This window comes from Tetrao urogallus, assembly GCF_951394365.1.
Source record: "Tetrao urogallus genome assembly, chromosome: 1".
Classification (NCBI taxonomy): domain Eukaryota; kingdom Metazoa; phylum Chordata; class Aves; order Galliformes; family Phasianidae; genus Tetrao; species Tetrao urogallus.
This window is the reverse complement of record NC_136813.1, coordinates 77155476-77178471: the sequence shown is the minus strand read 5'-3', so window position 1 is coordinate 77178471 and position 22996 is coordinate 77155476. Positions and strand designations below refer to the sequence as shown.

Genomic DNA, 22996 nt, shown 5'->3' with positions numbered 1-22996 from the left:
GAAGAGGCATCCCCTTGTGTGCTTCGCAAAGCCAATGGAAAAATAGCTAGATACCATTCTATTTTAGGCTCGGCCCCTCACTACTCAATCTGTATGCTGGGAACTGTCATTTTCCTTCAGTGGTACGCTCTCGGACTCCTGTGCCCATTTGTACAACAGCTACAGAATTCTGATTTACCTCTTGGAAGGCCTGCCTGGATGGCCAGCAGACTTGCATACTGGCCCGACCCCATAAAGATAAATCTGAACTCATGCACAAATTAGGATGGATGACCAAAGATTTAGCTATAATGAGATGTACCTAACTTAATGTACTCATCTAACTACTGACTACAGGCAAAACTTGGAGTGACTATCTCCAGCACTGTCTGATGCTTGTACGGGTCTCAATAACAGAGATTAGGGCTGATAATTGATTAGCGGAGGCATTTTGTGAGAATTTCTTTCACTCTCCTCTAATTTTTGTTTCCATTTTTTGCATCCCTAACTGATTTTATTCTCTTGCTAGTGCTATGTCTAACCTATATAATATTAATGAGAACAAGGCAATTTTTCCATTGCAAATAAATTACGTAATTACTTTAACCGATTTTCCCTTTTTACTGGAGACTTAGCCACAAATCTGTAATGATTTGCAGCAATTTGTTCATTATTCACCGTCACTCAGTAAATAACAAATATGAACTCAAACAGCTAATGGGCTATTGGAGATCTTTTGCTGTTGACATTTGCTATTATGATTCACTGGTCGTGCCCTACAGTCAGGCTGTACAACTATGTGCTGAGAACACAGAGTACAAGGAAGGACTGGATTGTTTTATGGAAAAGAGATTCTGAATGAGCAAATGAAAATGTTATAGGGATATGAGAAAGGTATTGGAAGAAATAGGGACCAAAACCTTTTTGTGCATGCTGTCCTTTTCTACTACTTTTCATTGTAGCAGATACCGCTACCACATGTCTTGGACAACTGAGGACAGAAATTGTGACTTTTGTAGACAAAAAAACCCACGCAGCATAGCCACAATTATGTATTATTTTGAAGGACCTTAAATTTAGCATGGGCTATTTTTAATTTTAGAAAATAATAACAATATCAGTCATAAAACAAGTGATTCCTAGTTTCAATACAGTGCTTTTATGAGTAGCCTGAAAATGCTATAAAAAGTTTCATTAGCCTCCTTCAGGATCAACTACACATGCTTTGCAAAATCAGAGTGCGCACAAGAGAAAAAAAATCTTGTGGGGAGTTGTGAAAGTGAAGGCAACATTTTCTATTACTTACTATTATTGTTACTTATATAATTTTAAACAGTACTTTATGTATAGGTACTGTGACCATTCCTTTTAGCACCATTTTAAAATATTGGAAAAGAAGTGCTGCCTTTCTTCCTCCAAGTGGCTGCTCAAGCAAGAGACATCTGGCAGCTGAGGCTTCAGGCTGGCATTAAAAGCAAATGAGGTTGGTTACTTATCACAGTAAGAGGAAGTCTGAGTATTCAAACAGACTCTTCCAGTGAGAGAAAGCATGGGGAATGACTTAGAGTGAAGTTTTGGTTCCTTGCAGTTTTACCCATCTATGAAGTCACAGAATAACAGCACAATGCGGGTCTTGTTCTTGATCTTTGCAAGGTTGTGTGCCTGTGTGTGTGTTTGATACTTGAGCAAAAGCACTCGGAATAAAATCTCCCTTAAGGCCCTGAAATTGCATTCTTGGCACTTCCTTTGGAAGGCAGCATTTTATGACAAATTAATTTCATTCATCCCACTTTAGGGCAGCTGTATACGAAGCTTAATGCCCTCTGATCTCTGCCTCAGCCATGGTGAATGTCACACTAACATGGACGATGCCCACTGACCAGTAGCATTCCAGCTCACAAAGCTCCAGTACAAGCACAGAGAGCTCCCAAGGCAATAGGCTGCTCTGGCAGCAAAACTGGAGAGAGAGGTCCTTCTCATCCTTTGTTACACTCCTTCTCTCCTACCTGAGCCTGCTGCTTGCCTGTTGCTCCCAAGGCTCCTGCTCCTAGGGCTGCTTCTGCACCAGACTAACAGGATGACTGGGATTAGAAACATTCACAAGATTTTTTGAGAGTTACTTTTTAGTCCAAGCTGTTTTCCTGACACCAGTGGCATGAACGATGGGCTTAAAATGGGAATGAGTCATGGCAGGATGCATACATGTGTCCTTGTGAACTGCACCAGCAAAGCCTGACATGGAAGCATGGATGTCGCTAGGCTTAAGCTGGGATTTTGATTTAAGGCTTTTGCCTGTATTGTAATGACTCTATCCTTGCAACACTATCGGTTCAGCTATAGCAATGCAGTCTCACTTAGGTTAATGCAAGTCAGAAATCATCCCAGCGAACAGAACTCTTGCCTGCAAGAGGCATTTAGCGTGCAGTGAGGAAGTGTACAAATCTACAGAGCACTGGCTATCTTGCACCAGTGTTCTTTGTGGAAATCTGGAAGAGCAATTTAATTCACATTCAAAGTGGAGTGAAATATCATCCATGGAGACAAACACTGGGTGAATTAACATAGAATAGCTAGGATGCTATAAATTCACATCCCATCTTGCTGCCAGAGCAGGCAAGCTCTCAGGAACTGCACTTGTGCAAAATTAGTGTGTGGGAGATCAGCATCATGTTGCAGGAATTGCCCTTTCCAAAACGATATCTGTAATAACATATGATATAATGAAGGTGCAATGAATTTTCCTAGCTGACAGTATTAAAAATAACAATGTACATCGCTCAGCTACGTGATTGCTTTCCACAGTAATGTCAACAAAGAGGCTGAGACAATTTCCCTGTGCTGACTTACTTTTTCCAGATAGATCAGTGAGCTCACCAGCACCCATCTTATGAAAAGCCAAGTGAAATAATCCTAATCCTGACTCCCTTTGCCGCAGGAGTTGTAACTGACCTGAGGACACAGGTGACCTGCTCCAGGTGGCCTCTCCCAGCAGGCACAATGTTAATGCAGAGCACACCGCAGGTTCACAGTGCAGCTGAACAAGCAGACAGAGCAAGAGAATTTGCATCCAGCTGAAGCAAACATCCACCTTCAGACCCTTACTTACACTAAAATAACAACACAGTAGAGCAAATCCAGATCCTTCTGCACAAAAACAGAATTAGGACCAATTCTAATTTTAATTTTAATTCTAATTCTAATTCTAATTCTAATTCTTAATCAACAGGTTTCCCCAGGTTTATCACAATTTAGTGGTGTGAATTGACCTGAACAGCTAAGTCACCATCAATACATTCTTGCAATACAAGGATCATTCTAGATGAAATTGGTGGCCCATACACTGTGTGTAAAACTGCAGCTTTGTGGTGTGGATGGCAGACATGCACAGTCGGACATCCCAAAGTGTGCAGACTTTCCTGTCCCAAGCAGTTCTGCTGAGAAAAAAGCATCACAGACCCACAGAATATCCTGAGTTGGAAGGGACCCACAAGGATCATGGAGTCCAACCCCTGGCTCCACGCAGCACCACCCAAAATCAAACCCAATGTCTGAGAGCGTCGTCCAGACATTCCTTAAACTCCGTGCCCACAGCCCTGTGCATCCCGTTCCCCGCCCACCGCCCTGTGGTGCAGCCCCTTTCCCTGACCCCCAGCTGCCCTCCCCTGACGCAGCTCCACGCCGTTCCCTCGGGCCCTGTCGCTGTCACACAGAGCAGAGCTCAGCGCTGCCCCTCCGCTCCCTGTGAGGAGCTGCAGCCGCCGTCAGGCCTCCCCTCAGCTCCTCTGCTGTGTGCTGAGCAAACAGAGGGACCTCAGCTGCTTGTAATACGCCTTGTCCTCAGGACACTTCATCTTTACAGCCCTCCTTTGGATGCCCTGCAAGCCTAACTTGCTTGTTCTATGCTGGTTTGGGTGTTTCTGGCAATCCATTTCAGTGAAGAGTAACACCTACAGGTCACTGACTGTAGGCAGCTGATCATCTTGAATGTGTTCTCCTGACCAACACGAGTGAAGTGCCAAGAACAAGTAGCCTGACTTTTCTTCACACCTCCAACCTCAGGCTTAAGGGGCAAGTAAACGTACCTGCAGGTATAGTAAGGAAATGCATAGGAGAAAAACAAGATAAGTGGTACTGGTATAGGTATATGCTGTACAGATCACAGTGCCTTCCTTAACCTGCGTCGTATCTGGATAACAGCTATGGCAGCATATCTCAAGCATATAGCGCTGCCGGGTAGGTTCAGTGTTTGCAGTTACTGTCTGAAAGACCAGTACATTTTACATGTATATTAATAAGGTACACTATGCCTGCAGATGTTTACTGAACTTTATTGGGATCCTCCCTCAAAAAGAAGCATACTTCCTGAGATTATATATGTCAGTCTGTATATATGTCTGTGTCAGGCACAACAGCAGCAGATCAGGCTCTGGGGCTGCTTTACATCCGCATACAGCCATATCTTCTCCATTGCTGGGGCCAATCTCCCCAGACTCCCTCAGATCCATCCCAGCCAGAAAGCCCTGCTTAAGCCCATGGTCCTTAGCTTGCTGCTGGGACCACAAATACAAGCACCTTCTATTCACACCAGACAAAAACCTGCCTCAGTCTCCTGAAAGATCATCACTGTGCTTTGTGCTGTATTTACTTGGCAGGAAACTAAGAGAGATGTTTAATACTAAGCTGGAAGTATCTGCTGTGTTTCACAGCTGTGGGTGGCTGTGCCCACAGGAGCTCAGCAATGCAGAGCAAGCGTCCCTGCACACCACGCAGCACAAGCTGCTGCACGCAGAGAAGAAATCATCAGCTGGTGCTCCGTGCTTTATGCTAGGAGACCACAGCGTTATTTTTAGGTTTAGATCTTGCAGAAAGACTCTCTGGGCTGTTCAGCTTGCGCTCGGATTGCTTAGTGCGTAGGCAGGAAAGCAGTGTGTTTCTTGCAGTCCAGCACAAGGTTTCTGTCTTGTTCAGGACTTGCGCAGAGCCTCCAAGCACAGCGCAAAAGGGGCTTGCTTGCTCCTAACACCCACACAGATCCGCTGCCCGGCATCGTTCTGATCTCAGCTTTCTGAATGTCTGATTTAATATCCCATTTATCTTCTCTCTGTTTCTAAAGATTATTTTTGAGAATGCAGCACAGGATTAGCACTCTCTGTGCTTTTGTCTGCTTTGGTCAGGGTTCACTCTTTCTGAATCACTCTGAGTGCACATTTGCACAACGGATGTGCTGATGGAAAGGAGCACCCTCACGCTTTCTGTCTTGCTGTAAATACTCAGGACCAGTGATACTGGGGTACAGGATACACCATCTTCCCTCACAGCAAAAAATCAGCAACGGTCAGATGTCTCAGAAGCCAATACAAAGCACAAGCTAATTTTAAGAGCATGATCTACATGATACCATTGAAACTAAAGTCATTCTAGACAGAGGTCCTTAGCTCTGAAGTCATGCACACACACGACAGATGCAGTTATTCCCGTATTTTTTCTGTCTGTTGGGAGAAGAGAAGCAAAGAGCAGAAGTATTTTAAATAGCTAGAACTAAACAATGCCTCAGTACTCACAGTCCTCATGTTACTGTGACCACTAATTAGCAATGACAGTAACATCATTCGTCACTTTTAACTTTCGGTGGATATGAAAGCTACACATTATAAAAAGCCATCTTCTCACTTAATAGTGCATTTTCAAAATATTTTTTTAAATCAAACCAAATTATATTCAAATCTCTCAAACCAAACCAGTTATTACATAGGTTGCTCCAAAAGTAATGCCTCCTACTTATTTACATGGAAGCTACAACAGCAACAAAGAGCACAGTAACACTACTTGACAGAGCAAATTCTCAGCTACAAAAGACTATTTTTCAACAGTGTTGTGAGCTCTGCATTTTCACCAGCAATGAACAAAAGCCTGCATGCTGCTCTTTGAAAAATCTGCACCAGTGGATGTGATTCACTGTCACTGTCACTGCTTTTGAAATGCACCATCCATCCCCCACTGTGCTCACATTCACTGTTAAGTCTCCAGAAACATTCAGTAAGTGTTAATGAATGTCAGTGGGTGCCATTTTTTTCTCTGTGGAGGAATTCAATTGTTGCATGGAACGAAACGTAATAGAATATTGCTGGGATGGTTTGACCTCTACTGTCATACCACCACCACCTGCTTCTGACATCATGGGCTAACACCATAAAGTAGGAGGCATTATTTTCAGAGCAGCCCTTATATAACAATATATGGGTAATCCAGCAACTATGTGGTTAATCTTGAATTGTGCCATTTATTTCAATGCAAGTTAAAAAGACTGATTTAGCATTTGGGAAAATGCTGTGTTTTGCTTGGATCATTATTTTTGAAGGAGTGTAATATTTGAATTTTTGTTGTTACAGTGGTAGCAGGAATGTCAGATAAGCACATTTTAAAAACAAGAATACATTTGAGAGGAAATTCGAGTGGCTTTTTTTATTTTGAGAAAGATAAGCAAAGCAAGTTATGGTTCAAAATCTACTTTTAGATATACAGGGAATATTTCATTCCCCTGAAGAATGGGTAAAGGCTTGTTTTGGTGCTTAAATAGCAGACTGTCAAGTCTGTTTAAACGTGTGACTTACTTTCCTCTGTTTTTGGAAAAGGCCTGGCAAAAGTTGAAAGTCATATTTCACTCAGCGCGATGGAAGGAGTTGAGCATTGATGAAATCTGATTTTAGCTGTTGGAATATTTACATCCGTGCGGCATGATCGTCTACCCCCTATCTGAACCTTCTGCAGAGCTGACCTGATGGAACTGAAGCAGAGCCAGAAGTGCTCGGTCTGGCTGGGAGGAACACATGGGGAGTAGAGTGGCCACTTGGGATGGGGAAGTCTTGCACCAGGGTGGCAAAGAAATGACAGGTGTGGCCAACAAGCTTCACTGAGATGCATGAAACTCAAGCCTTGCTGGCCAAGGGGATTGTCAGATGTAGAGTTAAGTATCACCAGGCTTGTCTTGCATCTGACATGCTTAGAGAACTGCAAATGGATTTTCCCCCTGAAGTGAGCTTTCAACAGATTTTATGCACGTTGTATAAAAAAGCCAATAACTTAAAGGTAAATGAAAGTTACCTGCAATCATCTGTGAAAGGTTAACGCTCACCACGCAGCAGAATAGCCAAGTGACACACCGTGCCTGACAGTTACTGATGGCAGAGCAAGGCACAGTGAGCGTATCTGGGGCAAAATCAGCTTTTACATCTCTTTTAAATTTTTAAGCCCACAAGCCAGAATATCATTTGCTCCTAGGAGATTTTTCCTTGTGGAACAACGGTACAGTGGAATATGGATTAGTTTACCACACTTCAAGCTGCCTTTTCTGGTGAGAAAGCTGAAACCAAAACAACTCACGCATATTCCAATTTAATTTAACATAATCCATCTCCACCAGTGTCCTCCTTCAGAACACAGAGGTCTCACCACCTGAAAACCACAGCCCCCTGCCATATGTGCCTGTCAGCCATCTCCTGTTTGGAGAATGCCATTTACAAGAGGCACTAAATGAGATAGAGACCTAAAATGAAAAGTTGCATCAACTCCTAATGAACTTTCCCAGTTCTCCGTGGAGCATCTGAATCTAGTATGCAAAGTATCAAAAAATCATGGAAGGGCTTGGGTTGGAAGGAACCTCCAAGCCCACCCAACCCCAACCCCTGCCGTGGTCAGGGCTGCCCCCCACCAGCTCAGGCTGCCCAGGGCTCCATCCAACCTGGCCTTGAGCGCCTCCAGGGACGGAACACCACAGCTCCTCTTCTCCATAAAGCACTGTATTTCCTGAGTCACTGATATGCTTTTGAAGCCAAGGAGCCCATGCACATGGGAAGGCTTCACTGGTATCTGTGGTGGTAAAAAGGGAACATGGGTGCATGCTGGCTGTGCTGCTATCACACTTGACTGGCTTCACATGCAGTTTTTGCACTGCTCAAGAGAAGGGTTGTCATGACAGTGTCTAAAACACTGTTACTGTGTGTATTTTAAACTTCCTTTCCATGCCTCTGTGGCTCGTTGGTATTCAGGTTCCTCAATGGATTTAGGGCAACAGATCTGTCAGGAGGAGAACTGGATTGAGAGAGCCCAGCAGGTGAAGGAGGTGGTTCTTCTACCTGCCTGTGGGTTCAGAGCCATAGTTTGGGTGAGAAGACTGTAGTAGCCAAAGGGAGAAGGGCTGCACCAGGGGCCTTCCCCTCCAGGAGATGGCTGGGGGACTGCAGAAGATGCTTGGCTGCTCAGAGAAACGAGGAACAAAAAAAAACTGATTAGGAACATAACTGAGCAGAGCAGGATTGAATTGGGAAGGCTGAGCAGATGGAGTGACAAAAAAAACCCCACAACAGTGTGCTTCCAGGGTGTCCTTGGAGCCTTTGGCACTGCAAAATATGCAAGGGAACAGTGGAAATCACTGGGAAAACTGAAGCAGCAGCAATCTTACTGCAGGGTATTGTGGGAAACTATTTGGGAGCTAAGGATGCTATTGAGGAACACTGAGAAAAGGGCTGGAGCAGTGGATACAGCTATGGCCAAGGAGAAAAGGACAAAGAAAGATGGGGAAGAACAAAATACCTTGAGAGCAGTGCTGGGATAAGGGAAGAGAGTGCTGCACCCGGAATGAGAAGATGGGTGAGATCTGCTTTGGGGGCTGCCCCAAAATGCAACTGAGATGAGGGAGAGGAGAATGGGATGAGGGACATAGGGTGATGTCCAGATGAGAAGAGCAGATTTCCCCCAGCAGGCAGGGTTGGAGGGTTAGGTTGGCAAGAGAAGTGAGAGAGCTCAGTGCAGGGAATAAAGACAAGAGAGGCTCAGTACACTTCACATTTTTATTAGCTGACAGCAGAGAAAACGGTGGAAAAATGTTATACAAAGTCAAACATTTGTGTGTCTGTTACCTTTACGTGTGGACTGAAGGGTACCTCAGGAGATGTTTCTTTCTCTTTGTAAATCTTTATATGTAACCAAAGTTGACACTTTGGTTTTATTGAATATAGCAAACACATGGGTGCTTGATAGGGGAGATAATGAATGCTTTTAGGGCTTACAAATCTGGCATATGTCACAGCTCCCTAGTGAGGCTGGTACCTTGCAAACTGATCAGGGACCCTGAGACCATCTGGCCCAGCTCTGCAGCACTTGCATTCCCCAAGGGCTGCGCACTGGCTGCTCCAGTCCTTTCCTCCCTTTGACCTTTGCTGTCCAGCCTCCAGCATCTCCACGGCCCCAGTGCAGAGCCCTCAGCAAACAGTCCTGCCCCTGTGCTCCCTCCAACCCAGTATCCAGAAGCTGTAACCACACTGCAGGAGCTGCCGTGGGTGCCATGACACAGGAGCTCGGAGTGAGGGATACAGTAAGAGAGTCCCTCCCTATTATGTTAGCTTTGGCACCAGGCTTGTTCCCCTTCAGTTTACAGAAAGCTTCAAACTCAAGCTGCTCTCCTAACTGCTAGCTGTGTTTCCCGTGCCAGTTCCACCTCAGACCCGAGGCTAAATATAAGCGTGTGGAGCCAGCCCTGTGTCTCTCCCCTATTTGGCAGTGCCTGGCACCACCAACCACTCTACAGAACTGAGCCCTGCCACCCAGCTGGTGGCTGGGAAAAGCTGTGTCCCTCCCCTGTGGGTATCCCCTTAAGGACAGAGAGCAGCGTGCAGTTTGCTTCTGAGCCCCCATGTCTAGTGTTGTGCTGCACCTGCAGGAGGTAAGAAACTCAGGCCAGAATCTCACTCAGCCAGCCCTGCTGCTTGTTCTGTGCCTTGTTTTGTGGCTTTTTTTTTTTTTTTTTTTTTTGAGGAAACTGGTATTTTTATAGGATTGGCAGTTATTAAACAATATTTAATGCATAAAGGAAAACTTGCAATGAATACATTAGCATCTGTGCCAGACCAAACATCTGTAGATTTCAGTGGAACGAGCAGCAGGAAATCAGAATTTTGTTTCTGCTTTTCAGCTGGCACAACAACTTGACTATTTTCAATTCGTCTGAATTAGGAAGAATTTGTTCTTTTGGTATATAATTCTTAGGGTCAAAAGTGGACAGACTTACTGCAGCCAAGTATTCCATCTGAACCAGGCATGTGAGTACCTCTGCCTTTACACGACTCTGCTAAGTGCAGGTGGCAGCAGCTCCATGGAGTCGGCAAGGCATACACTAACTCTAAATACACCCAGATGAATGGTGAGAGCCTGCCAAGCTGATGAGAAGATCCCCACCAGACCTGCTGAGCCTTCCCTGGAGAAGAGGGAGGCTGCAGGCAGCATGCAGCCTGCTGGCCTCCTTGCAGGAGAAATCCAGTACAGGCATTGGCCCTGGGTACAGGCAGGCATTGGTGCTTGCGTTAACACAACTCAATGAGTTACCTTTCATCAGCTGAGCTACTGTAATCTGCCTTAATTAAAGAGGAAAATAAATTAGGAGACAGTACACTGAAGGTGATTAAATCCAAAGCACAGGAGGTTTAAAGTAGTATGTTGTATTTCACAGGTGGGGAAAGCAAAAGACGTTTCTGCCTGCTCACACTGTCAGAGCTTGGGAGTGCAGCTTGCTCAGCTGTGCTAATTTCAGTACTTGTAATTGTCCCAGTGGTGCTGAAGTTAAGGACGAACACACACAGAGGCTGGCACCCTTCCCTGCAGATTGCTTGTTCTTGGAAATGGCTGGTGCTGAGGGATGCTAAGGGAAACATGATGGGTAAAAATGAGCACTACAGAGCGCACCGAACCGAGGGTTCTGTGGCCATATTGTCTAAATGATTAACACAAACTTATGACTGGACAAACAACCCGAGCTATTCCGAAAGGAATTCCTGAAAATATGAGAAAGTGGGTAATTGCAAAACATTGCCGACCATCTTCAGTGAACGTATCTTGGAACAGCAGTGATGACATCAGGGTGAACTTAGCAAACAGGAGCAGTGGTGTGACATAAATGAGACGTTCAGCAAGGACAAGGGTAAACCTCGTGCTGGAACAATTGGCTGTGCAAACACGGCAGAAAGCAGCATGCATGGCTGGTGAATTACCGCATGCAACAAACCGAGTGCCAACCACTTCAGATTGCTGCAAAAAATGAATGTCATGTCGGGATATATGAACAGGAGTGCCACATGTGAGATGTGTGAAATAATCCTCCCACTTTGCTTGGTGCTGAAAGCCGCAGCCCAAATCCTGCGCCCAGCTCCAGGCACCGCACTCCACAGGGGATGTGAAGCAGCCAAGAGCAATGAGTTTGCTGTAAGGCCAGGAAGAACCACCTGAGGGAAGCCAGGATGGAACAGAAGAGGACTGCACAACTGGAAGTGTTCCCAAATACGTCAAGAAAAAGAAAAAGAAAAACACGTTGTTTTCCAGATGCTGTGGATGAATAAGGGCAGCTGAGCTGCAAAAGGGGAATTCGGGTTAGACATGATGCCAATGCTGCAGAGGTAGCACAGTGAGCGACAGCGGGAAGCGCTCCAAGGAGACAGAGCTGGGGAAGACGTGATGTTGTCCTGCAGCAGAGGTCAGACCATGTCTGGGGAGCACCCTCAACTCACAGAGCTGATGGAAAGTTAAAAATCCTCAGCTGCTACAAACCAGGGAAACTTCATTAATGATTTATACTAGAAGAGGGGCCTTGCCTGAAATGTGTCCAGCATAAGCATTTTTTCTATCTAATTTCTGCTTTTAGCCATGAGATTATGAGTAATAGCTATGGGACTACACTGTTAGACAGAAATCCTTTAGCTTTCTAAAGGTCAGTTAATCTATGATCTAATCTGATGGTCACTGAAATTAAGTGGAAGTAGTTCAGCCAGCTATAATGGAAAGTGGTTTGTGTCTCCAGCCTTCAGCCACCTTGAGCTAAACCATCCTCTGCAAGCAAAGTGATGTATAGGAATGAAGCACATTTTGAAATGCATGATGAATCTTGTTGTGTTACTGCAGCAGAAAAAAATAATAAAAAAAAAAAAAAAGAAAGAAAAGTCATGCCTTTCCAGCTATTACTGTTTTAAAGCAGTTCTCATTAAAAACTCCTAACCTCAATGAAGCCAGGGAAGCATGTGAGATTCCCATGAACACACTGCTTTGCCCTGGCTTGCTCACAGTGAGAGCTGAGCTGTGCACCTGAAACTCACTAAGCACAACCAGATTTTTCATAATGATCTGTAATATTTAAGGATTCCAAATCTCAGTGTAGCCACTATCAGTGAACTCATGATTTGAAAGGCTGCCCTGGAAAGCAGCAGCCTTGCTCCCTGAAAAGAGGTAATATTTCATATTTCAAAGTAACCTTCCCCAGGCACTTTCCTTTCAGAGGCTGTACTTCAAACTGTTTTCCTGCTATGGCCACTCTTTTGTAGCTTACACAGACTACTTACTTTGACAAAGAGATTTTTCTAACACATGCATAAACATAAGAACCCATAAAAGAAAACAAAGATCTGGGTCAGAAAGCCTTCAACTCTGACTCCTTGTGCTGTTTCTCCTCTAGATTATGAGGCAGTTCAATTTACACAGATATCACCTGAAAACAAGAGTGACACGCTGCAGCCGATGCAATGCAGCTGAACTCTCTTTGTCACCAAATACATTCTGCACATTAGCTGGTAGTGTGAGGCACTGAAGCATAGTCTTTAATTAAAGTGCAACAATACCACAGATACAGCACGGGCATGGCACAGGAACCTGGCGCTCAGTATAAAAACAGCTGTGCTGAAACGCGACGTATCACTACATGATGCAGCTAAGTCAGCAAAGGCACTCTTACTCTTGAAATCTGAAGTATTCCTGAGCACCGATTTTCAGCTGGGAAAGCTGTGATCAAATCAATGCACGTATTATTCCCCACCAATGAACAATGCTGGGAACGAGGGCACATTAAACACCTACGGCACGTGGAGCTTTTCACGCTGCTCATGAACCAAACACAAACACAGAGGCTGTGAGATCCCCAAAGCTCCTTCTGCCCCTTGGGAAGACCCTGCCTGTCTGGTTGGAGGGCAAACATCCTGAACCACTGGCACCAACACAAAGGCACGAGATCGCAGCTTGGGAGCTGCCCGTCCTCCTCCTGCCCTCCTCCCCATCCTCCAGAAAAGATCCTGCAGCACGGCAAGGGGCTGCAGCACAACGCACAGGGAGCTCCTGCCCTGCATCGCTCTGCTCTGCCAAGGAGCGAGCTCTCCATCCGCCCTTTATTTGTCAGGGCAGCCGATACTGCCAGTCCAGCAAGAGAGCCACACGCAGGTCTCCTAAAGCTGGCCACTGAAACGCAGAGCAACAGCAGCAGGGCTCCTTGCACCGCGCATGGCAGCAGCACATACTTGGTCCTCACCACCACGTGGGCACTGCGCCATACAGCAGAAACCCAGAAATAATCGCAACGTCCGGGCACGGCACAAGCTGTTTAGGAAATGAGGCGGTGCGGATTTGGCACGGGGCAGCGTTACAGGGAGCAGATACTGGGAGTCATGCAGTGCTGCTTCTCCGCCGGCTGGGAAAGGCGTCAGGGAGGCACAAACACACAAAAGAGAGAGTAGGAGATAGTTACCTAACATGACGAAGGGGATCCCCAGGAAGGTGGAATTGTATTTCCCACCAGTGAGATTGATGATCCCGGCTGCAGTCAGGGTGGCAAGGGTTACGGTCAGCAATCCCAGCAGGCCAAGCCAGGGTTTGCTGCGGACACAATCCTGCATGGAGCAGCAGAGAATGGCCAAGGTGACCACAAGGACCAAGCTTGTGATCAGGTAGCGTTCTGACACCCTGCTCGTCTTCTGGAAATCCTCCTTCAGCGAAGAAGAAGTAAAAGGATACATTTTGACTTTCCTGTTGGATTTCTGGAAAAGTTCAACAGTGTCACAAAAAATGGATTCCCACTTTTCTGCCACCATGTCATTCAAGGAGTTGATTGCCTGCAAGTAGTAGGTGAGCTGAATGGCTTCTGCAGACTTCACCCGGTCTTTGCTGTGCACAGTAACCCCACCAAGTTGATGCCCATTATACACTTCCCTGCCATCCTTTAAGTGAGTAATCGGATAAGTGATTGCAAAATTAGTTCGATTAGAAGAACGAGCAGCCTTTAATTCCTCCAGCACATGCACTATGTCGTCCACTATGCATGTCTTGTCATTGTTCAGGATACATATATGGGCAAACGTGTAATTGAAACCAGGTCTTTGCACTTGGATCCTGGTCACAGCAGAGTGCAACTACAAGGGAAAGAGAAATCACAGACGTTATTCATCAGTTCATCCCGCTCGGCAGCAGCCAGAGCAACAGCGGCTCGCAGCCTCCGTCCCTCTCCTATTCCAGCCAGACAAGAGCAGCGAGCGTTCTGGTGGCTGCGGTACTCACGGCAAACTCAACGCAAAAAAGAAGCATGCATTAAAATAGCAGCATCACTCTCCTGCGTCCCTTGCTGGTATCGTGGGCAGGTGGGATGGCAGGGACAGCCTGGCTGGCACAGGGGATGTCGTCAGGCTGGTGACCCCCAGGCTGCGGGAGGAAGCTGGGATGCAGCCCGCAGAGGAGGGCCAGGATCATCAGCACCTGGAGCTGGCAGGTTAAGCCATCCTGGTTAAGCCTGGATGGCTGGTTAAGCCATCCACTTTTTGTCTCCAGCTTGACCCCATCAATCCCTCTGCCTACCCGAGAGCGAGAAGTCACAGAACAGTCACCACTGTTCTCCTCTCTGTTTATCAGAGGAAGCCTTCATTTTAGAGCCTGTGGGCTATCCCTGCTTATTGTTTGCTTTCAGGCAGCTTTTAATGCAGCCCTCCTTTAAAAGTCGCTTTGCATCCTGCTGAAATTTTCCATGAGCTCTGATCCAAAGCACATTCAGTTATTTTGGAGCATCAAAAGGGCAGAAAGATTATGCTCTCTTCTGACAAAGTACAGAAAAATCATACAACCCCTTCTAAATCCATTTTAATTAATGCAGAAGAAACATGACATCTAAAAGACATTAAGGGAAGAGTGCTAACAAGTGGGGTTGCAGTATTTTTCAGAAGTAGAGCACTGAGCTTGCTAATGTAAGGAGTCTTAGCAAAGTGCAAGCTGGTTTGGGGGTATTTTCCTTATGAAATACCTTGAATCATTACTATCACCATGCAACTTTTGATGTGCTGTGTTCACTGTGCAAAGGACACCAATACCTCCCATAAGGGTGCTGCCAAGGCCAGGACCACCTCTCCTCCCACCAAGTCTGAGCCCCAGTGGCTGAGTGTCCTCTGCTGTCCTGCAGTGGGTGTGGGGATATCTGAACCTCAATGCTGGGACCCCCACACATCACTATTTCTGCTGTCCAGTGCTGGCATCACCTGAGGCTGCCAGCCCACATTCAGCTTGTCTCTAGAGAGGGGAATGGCCACTTTCTGCCTTAAGATTTTGAGCAAGACAAAAAGGATGGGCTAAGGGGACACAATTTCTTGTTTTGTACCCGCATACAGTTTCCCAAAGAGGACAGTAGGTTGCTGTGCCCAGTAGAGGCTGGGATTAAGTGATATCTAATGGAACTAGATTCTTCTGAAGAGAAATGCTGATTATAAAGCAGCAGATAGCACATGGCACAGCAGCACAGCTCCTATACTCGTCTGGTGACAACGGATGACACGTCTAATACTCAGGGCTAAAATCCTGTAGAACTTAAATGGTTGTAGAGACATCTCTGTGCCATTTCAGACCTATTTGCAGAAAAATAAAACCAATGCCATTTGGATGATACTATCAATCTGATTATTTTACAGTTACATTGTACTGTCTGTGATGGAGTATAAATTTAATCAAGCCGCCTCCATTCCTCAGGTTGATATGATGTTATATCTGCAACAATACAAAGTTCTTATAATCTCAGCGTTTCTCCAGCAGTTTGGAGGTGTGTTTTTTACACACTTGAGCAGTTTTTATTTTCTACACAAGAACAGTTCAGTACTGACATTAGAAAGACAGATTTGAGAAATGAACCGAACTAATGAACCTCTTCATGGCATTGGGAGAACACAGGACCTTATTATGGTGAGGAAGAAACTTTCCATCTTGGTGGGAGAACAAGTAACTTTCTGTGTGGGTTCTTGCACAACCTTTCTTCTAAAGCCATAATAAAGAGATTTGCAAGAAAGTGCCAGAGAAATGATCCTGCATTGGGAATTCTTCCCATCTTTCCTGCTTGCTTTTGAAAAGTTCTTCAAGAGCTGTTTTAGAGCATTGAATTCAAAGGTACGGTTGGGGAAAATGCTCTGGCTTACTGAATCAAAGACAGACATCTGATTTTAATTTGTTTACAATGGCAGTTGCTGTATGTATTTCATTGACAACAGTTGTAAAGCCAGATGTCATATAGAGAAGTGCAGCTGAGGACAACTAGGAGCAACAAAAGGAATTTACTGCTCGTACTGGATTAACAGTACAACTGCTTCAGAAAGGATCCATCAAGTCACACAAAACAGAGGAAGGGAACTGTCACACAAGTTTTATCAAACTGTGTGTGCTGCTATTTACCTACCCTTCCTCCCTGCTGCATTTGCTTCCTTTTACATCTGAACCACTTTCTTTTAATATTTAGGTTATAACATAAATTCAGCTGTCACAGCTGCTGTAACATCTTCGGCAGAAGGCTGAATACTTGTTGCTCCTTGGGCACAATGATTTTGGGTTCAGGGCCCCACACTGCTCCCATCCTGACACAGCAACAGGGCAGCCAGAAGCCTGGGTCTGCCAGCAGTAGGAGGATGGATTGCCCTGATGGGAACGTCATCATGCTCAGCTCTGAACAGCAGGGAACTATATCCTATATAAATCCACCAGATTCTCATTTACCCAACTGTTTTCTTATCCTTGCTGATCCTATTAGTAGAGATGGAGAGCTAAAACAATATCAAAGGCTGCCTGAATAGCTTTCCTTGAAGGGAGACACGTACTGCTTGCTCATCGCTCACAGCCCGTTTGGTTAGCAAGCAATGCAAGTGACCTGGGAGGCAGCTCTCCTCCTGGGAATGCTGCTGGAGTGCTGCAGCACGAGGGCTGTGCAGCACTGCTGGAGCTTGCTGGCCACGGCCTCACGCGCTGCTTTTGGCTGAAAGTGCTCAGTCATACAATCATAGACTCATATAGTCATAGAATGGTTTGAGTTGGAAGGGACATTTAAAGGTCAACTCCCCTGCAATGAACAGGGACACCTACAGCTAGGTCAGGGAGCTCAGAGCCCTTTTCAGCCTTACCTTGAGTGTTTCCAGGTACAGAACATCCACCGCCTCTCTGGGTAAGCTGTGCCAGTACTTCACTACCCTTATTGTAAAAAACTTTATCCTTACATCCAGTCTAAATCTCTCAGCAGAACAACTTATATCCCTCTCTCTCCATGTTTCAACAGAAACACCTTTGTCCTGGCCTTTAAGCCCCATGCTTGCTGATCTGCTCACTTCAAATGGAGTAAAGGTGGCTCCAATAGGGAGACAAATCCCCCCCTGCAAGCAGCAGCAGGTGAGGCTTGTGGGCCTGGTGGGGTGCCAGGATACTGCTTTTTCTCCTCAGTCCATGAAGAAGATCCAAGCAGCCACATGAAGGGAAGAGGAAGACCTCTAGCTCCACCACTTTGCATAGAAGACCTTTTTGTAATGCAGAAGCAAGCGTCTGCTGCCAGGGTTTGATGGCTTGCTCAGACTATAAGAACCTTCCTACAAGACACACAGATCCTGTCACAGCAGGGAGGGCTCAGAAACTGCCGATTCACCTGCAAAATGCTCTGATCCCAGAAACCCTCTATGGCTATGTTTTGCCATCTGCTAGCCTAATGAAAGCCCATGAAGGCCCAGCTCCTCATCTGTGCAGTCCAGGGAGGCAGGGACCATCAGAGGGTTCACCACAGACCTCCACGCAGCCTGCATGGAGGCTGTGGGTGAGACCTGTAAATGTGTCAGCTTCATCAAGCTCCCACTTCACAGAATCATAGAATGGCTTAGATTGGAAGGGACTCCAAAGCCACCCAGCCCCAACCCCTGCCGTGGGCAGGGCTGCCCCCCACCAGCTCAGCTGCCCAGGGCCCCATCCAACCTGGCCTTGAGCACCTCCAGGGATGGGCACCACAGCTTCTCTGGGCAGCTGTGCCAGCTCCCTACTACTCTGTTTCTCATTCCATTTCTCACTTGTGGAAGGACAGCCTGACCCTGGGAGCTGAGTCTGCCACCAGCTGCAGTATGAAGGGTACACATAGCTAGCCTGTGCTTGTCATACAGCCTGTGAGAAGGTTTGTCTGGCTTTTCTGTGGAGCAGTGCTGTGCAGTGTTTTATAGGTGACATTATTCATCATAAGGACCTGAACACGCTTTGTTACTTGACATATAGTCGATGAATGGCCAACTAGATAAAACTAGTGAGATATACGTATGTCTTCCCCTATTGCAAATGAGCTGGCACACGGAGTCATGTTTTACTCATGGGAGTAAGATCTTTGCCATGCCGTATTACATTGCCTTTGCTAACATTTGATTCCTTCAGTCTTTGTCTGATGGTTAAAACTAAATACGAGCTTCACCTTTTTCGGTGTTGCCAACTCATTATTTTTTTTTGTCATTTTTACCAAATCTGTGGTTTCCTAGAGCATCAGTGGCGCCTGAAGTGGTGTTTTTCAAGAACCTCAGTTTTCACTGATCACATGGTGTGGACGAAGGCCTGAGATGGCTCAGAAATAAAGTAACGAGTGAACTCATTACGTATTACTACTTAAAATCCCAGCTCTGATTTGAGCTCTGAACTGCTTTCTGGTTTGAAACAGTGGTTCTCTATACAGGCTTCACTCTCATGCAAAGCTGGCTCACTCTTTTGATAATTTTTATGGGGCACTTGTGCCAAGGAAAATAAAGAGAGGAAAAAACTTTTCTTGGACTGCCATAAATTTCATCACTTTCTCTACTATCTCAGTAATCTTTGTCATGTCCTACCTTTGCAGAGTGCTTGTTTATTCACTTTGTGAATAGTGAAAAAGCAAAAGGTTTACATGAGAGAAAAGACTGACAGAGCTTTACAGAAGACAAAACTGTGCAGACACAGGCAGAATTAAACTACTAGGAATGTATTTTAACCAGAAGGAAATGTGGACAGGGAAGGCAAGGAACTTCTAAGAAGGGCCAGGCCTCGGGGCCAGCCAGGGCACTTGGGTCCAGTGATATCTGTCAACAAATTCATGGCCTTCAGCAATTAAATCAGGGCTTCAGAGGTTGCTGGTGCCAGCAACCTCCTAACCAAGGATGGGGGCTGCATGCACTGCCAAGGGAATAGGCTTGCTGATCCTAACAGCTTGAAGAACACATCAGAAATTGTAGCTGGACTCCTTTTCCAGCAGTCTTACCATCAGATTTCCTGTAAATATGCTAAGATAATAATTACGGAAGCGACGTATTTTTACAACTAATTTTCTAGCTGCCTAAAACACTTGGATTGTATCTTCTCCAAACAATCTTCATGTAATTAAAATCTAAAATAGTTCAAAGCACAAAGCATCAACTGAGGGGCAACTGCTGTTGCTCAAACATGTATGTTGGCAGATACATGTATATGTACACATTCCTGACTATCCACTTGGTAATTGCGAGCGAAGACATTTCTACTCTGAAGTGGAGAAGCTTTCCTAATGAATGTGATCTTAATTCTGATCAGCAGCATGGCAAGTTTACCTGGATTTGTTTCACTAAGAGGAATTCTTTAGACTGCTACTGGAGGCTGTGACGAGTGAGCAGCACAAGTGGGCTCCTTACATGGAGCCTGGCCACGGGCTCTGAAATCCAATTCTCATTGTTTGGCACGGAGAGGAAGACTTCACTCTTGCTGCTGATCACACATCAGCTTGTCTTCTCTCTATCCTTACAGCACCTCCTGGGGGGCAGATGATGCAGTGGCCCACCCTCACGAAGGGCTCCTCAGCTGAGGTATGGCAGATGGCTCTTACTTCATGTTCATCAATGTATCTGCTCCTGATTCTCTGCCTGAGCAAGAGTGAGGGGGTTGTCCTACACACCCCAACGTCAAGGCTGTTTTTCAGGTCACTTAGTCAGGATTCCTCTGCATGGTCACATTAGCCAGGAATCCTCCGCGTGGTCACATTAGCCAGCTGCACTCCTGCAACACCACCTGGACACCAGTGGGCAGGCCTCGGTGTCCACATTGTGTGGCATCCCTGACCCCTGGGCCCTCCTCTGGAGCATGACATCCTCCCAAGAGGTTCTGTCCCCTCAAGCACTGTGCCACAGGAGGCAGAACCTGGCGTGATGACCACATGTCTGGCGGCTGCCCGTCTGCAGCATGCTGCTGGCCGTCCTTCTTCCCTGGCTGCGCCCAGATCTCACCTGTGTATCTTAATTCTCATCTGTTTTCGCATAAGATACGTTTTAGCCCTGCAGCATTGTGCTGCTATGACAACAGGCTTGCACTTCTGCTGCTTTCACACCCTTGTTTTTCTTGTATTAGGACTCTTCCCCTCATCTTACAGCCTTGCTCTGAAGACATGACTTCATCCTTTAATTTTTGTGGCAGAATTCATTATTTGTTCTGCTGGCAATTCCTTTAGAAGCGCCGTTAGCGCGGGAGCTATGCAGAGAAGGTGGAGACTACTTATCCATTGCTAGATCTGCAGCTGGCTATCTGCATCCAAGCATTCAGAAGTAGCGAAGTTTTGAAATGCAGGGTTGGGTGCTTACGCTAGTCAGAGCTGCACCAGACCCAACCCTCAGTTCTGCTACAGCCAGCACTGAAACAATAGCTTCAGTATGCCATGTTGGTACAGAAAACAATTAGAGATAACACAAACATGGGAACATAAACATAGCTGTTTCCTCCACGAGTTTCCTCACACATAGAAAATAAATGGGGAAATCCGGGCAGGCTGTGGACAGAGTGTACAGGCACACATGGGCACAGACACAGCAATTAAGGGGCAGAGGGAGGAAAAGAAATCCAAACAAGTATGAGGTCTGCAAAAATTTAGAGTTCAGCTGTCTTGTTTTGCAACAATTACAAGTTATGCAGCACTTAAATAAATGTGTCCTTGTACGTGAATGACTAATTTCAGTATTTGCTTGCATGTGCCACTAGGTATTTAACCAGCTAACTGTACCCACTGATGGCCAGTTCATAGGAAAGAGGCAATAACCAGAGTCTGAAACTCTGTAGTCAGGACAGGTTTCTTTAAGAAATAAACCTTCATCTACAGACTTTCATACAGGCAAACTGTAAATACAATCCCTTTCAGTATGGAATGTCACATTTCATTTCCTTTTCATCTGTGCATCTTAAATAGAGTCACTGGCAAAAAAAAAAAAAAAAAAGTACTGTGTTAATGTAATGAACAATAATAAAAGTGGAAGACAGGATATTCTGGAAAAAAAAAAGGAAGCTTTCATAAGAAAACTAAATTAGATTGTAGAATAATGCAGTTAACTCACTGTAAATATGGAGGAATGAAGAGGCTCAAAACGATGGGTGTCTCAAATCCTGGCTTAGTCAGGATGTACTTTCAAGGGTTCAAAACACCTGGTTAGGTCCGCATTTCCTGCGAGCCTGCATATCCTGAACCTGCCAAGTTTCTAGCTGCAAGTAGAATTAAGGCAATGACCTGGTAGGGGGCTGCTCTTCGACTCTTTTCAGACTGGATTCTAGGCTTCTATGAGCTGTACAGAAATGATACAATCTTCTGAACTTCTGCAGGATGGTGCACACCAAAAATCCAAATTATTTTTGTTTGTCCAAATACTTCTTGGAAATACAGGGATAAGCACTTCTTCAGTTGGGTATCAGCGCTTCCAATCTTTCTTTCTTTTGACAGAGTGAAATCTTGAAGAAGAAAGAGGCCCTACACACTGACAGCTAGTACCTTGTGCCCAGCTGTAGAGCACTATTTCATCACTTCCCTCTAGTATCTCTCAGCTTCAGGATCATCTCTTGTCCACCAAGACTCTCCAGAGGTTTTAGTTGGATTATCTGTTCAAAGCCCCGTCTCTCGTCTACAGACGACCACACCACCTGGAAACACGATGGATGGCAGGCACAAAAACAGTTCAAGCATTTATGGGGAGAGTTATGGGAATTATGGATGGACATTTACCCAATTTAATCAAAGCTATTACAAGAAGGCAGTCACATGCTTCCCTGCTAATGAGAGCAGAGTCTTGCACGGAGCCGCTAGCACACCCAAGGAGGCCAACTGGCACACACGGGCTGTCAGCTCCAGCTTGGGGTACATGCCTGGGGTTTGGGTATGGGGCTGGTCCCTTCACCACCACAGCCAGCCAGCTGGAAGGGTGCTGCGTAGCTGTGGCACCTGGAGCTTCTTGGGCTGAAGCACGCCTGTCAGAACTGCGCTGCGCTAACCACAGCACTTCAGAGAAGCCACCGAAGAACTTACCACAATAATGAATGAATTAATTAGGGTATTATAGTGACTAACTTTTGACAGTACCACTAAGTTTAAGCTGTTCAGACCCCAAAACTTCATATCCTTTTATCAAGGGGATGATAATGGAAGCTCACTCCTTTCTCTGCCGCAGACAGAGAACATCTCTTTCCCCTCCATGAGACCAGGGCAGCAATAGCAGCGCTGGGCACTCCCTACCTGGCAAGGGAGCCCAGAAAAGCTCTTCCTTGGGAAGGCAACGCTCCCCCAGGAAAGGGGAGGTGAGCAGTGTAATACCACTCACAGGTGGGATGACACTGATGCGCAGCATCTAGAGGGGCATGGCTTTGCCCTGGGGCCTGAGGGAATTTTTTTAGATGGTTTTGCTCCCTTCTGCCCTCCACATATGGATACGTGTGTAGGAGAGCTTTGGTGACCCCTCTCTCTCTGCCTCCTCCTCTTGGCGAGCCTTGCTGACACAGAACGATATGGCCCTGCGTCGCAGCCGGCACGGTGACATGGGGAGCCAGGAGCTCTCTTTCCCGGATGGCTGTGCTGACCTGCTGGGCACCTCAGGCTGCACAGACAGAAACACAGCTGGGACAAGTGATGGGATTTTTTCTGCAGAAGGCAAGCTGG

General features: G+C 45.9%; 1 protein-coding gene across 1 annotated transcript in view; it reads right to left on the bottom strand.

Annotated features, from left to right (window-relative positions):
- PTCHD1 (patched domain containing 1) overlaps nt 1-22996 on the bottom strand; it is a gene marked incomplete at both ends in the record, with an annotated part of 28790 nt that overhangs the window by 4173 nt on the left and 1621 nt on the right. The window contains one exon of the mRNA XM_079537366.1: nt 13529-14189. Within this exon, the coding sequence (XP_079393492.1) occupies nt 13529-14189 (661 nt within the window). The remainder of the gene's footprint in view (nt 1-13528; nt 14190-22996) is intronic.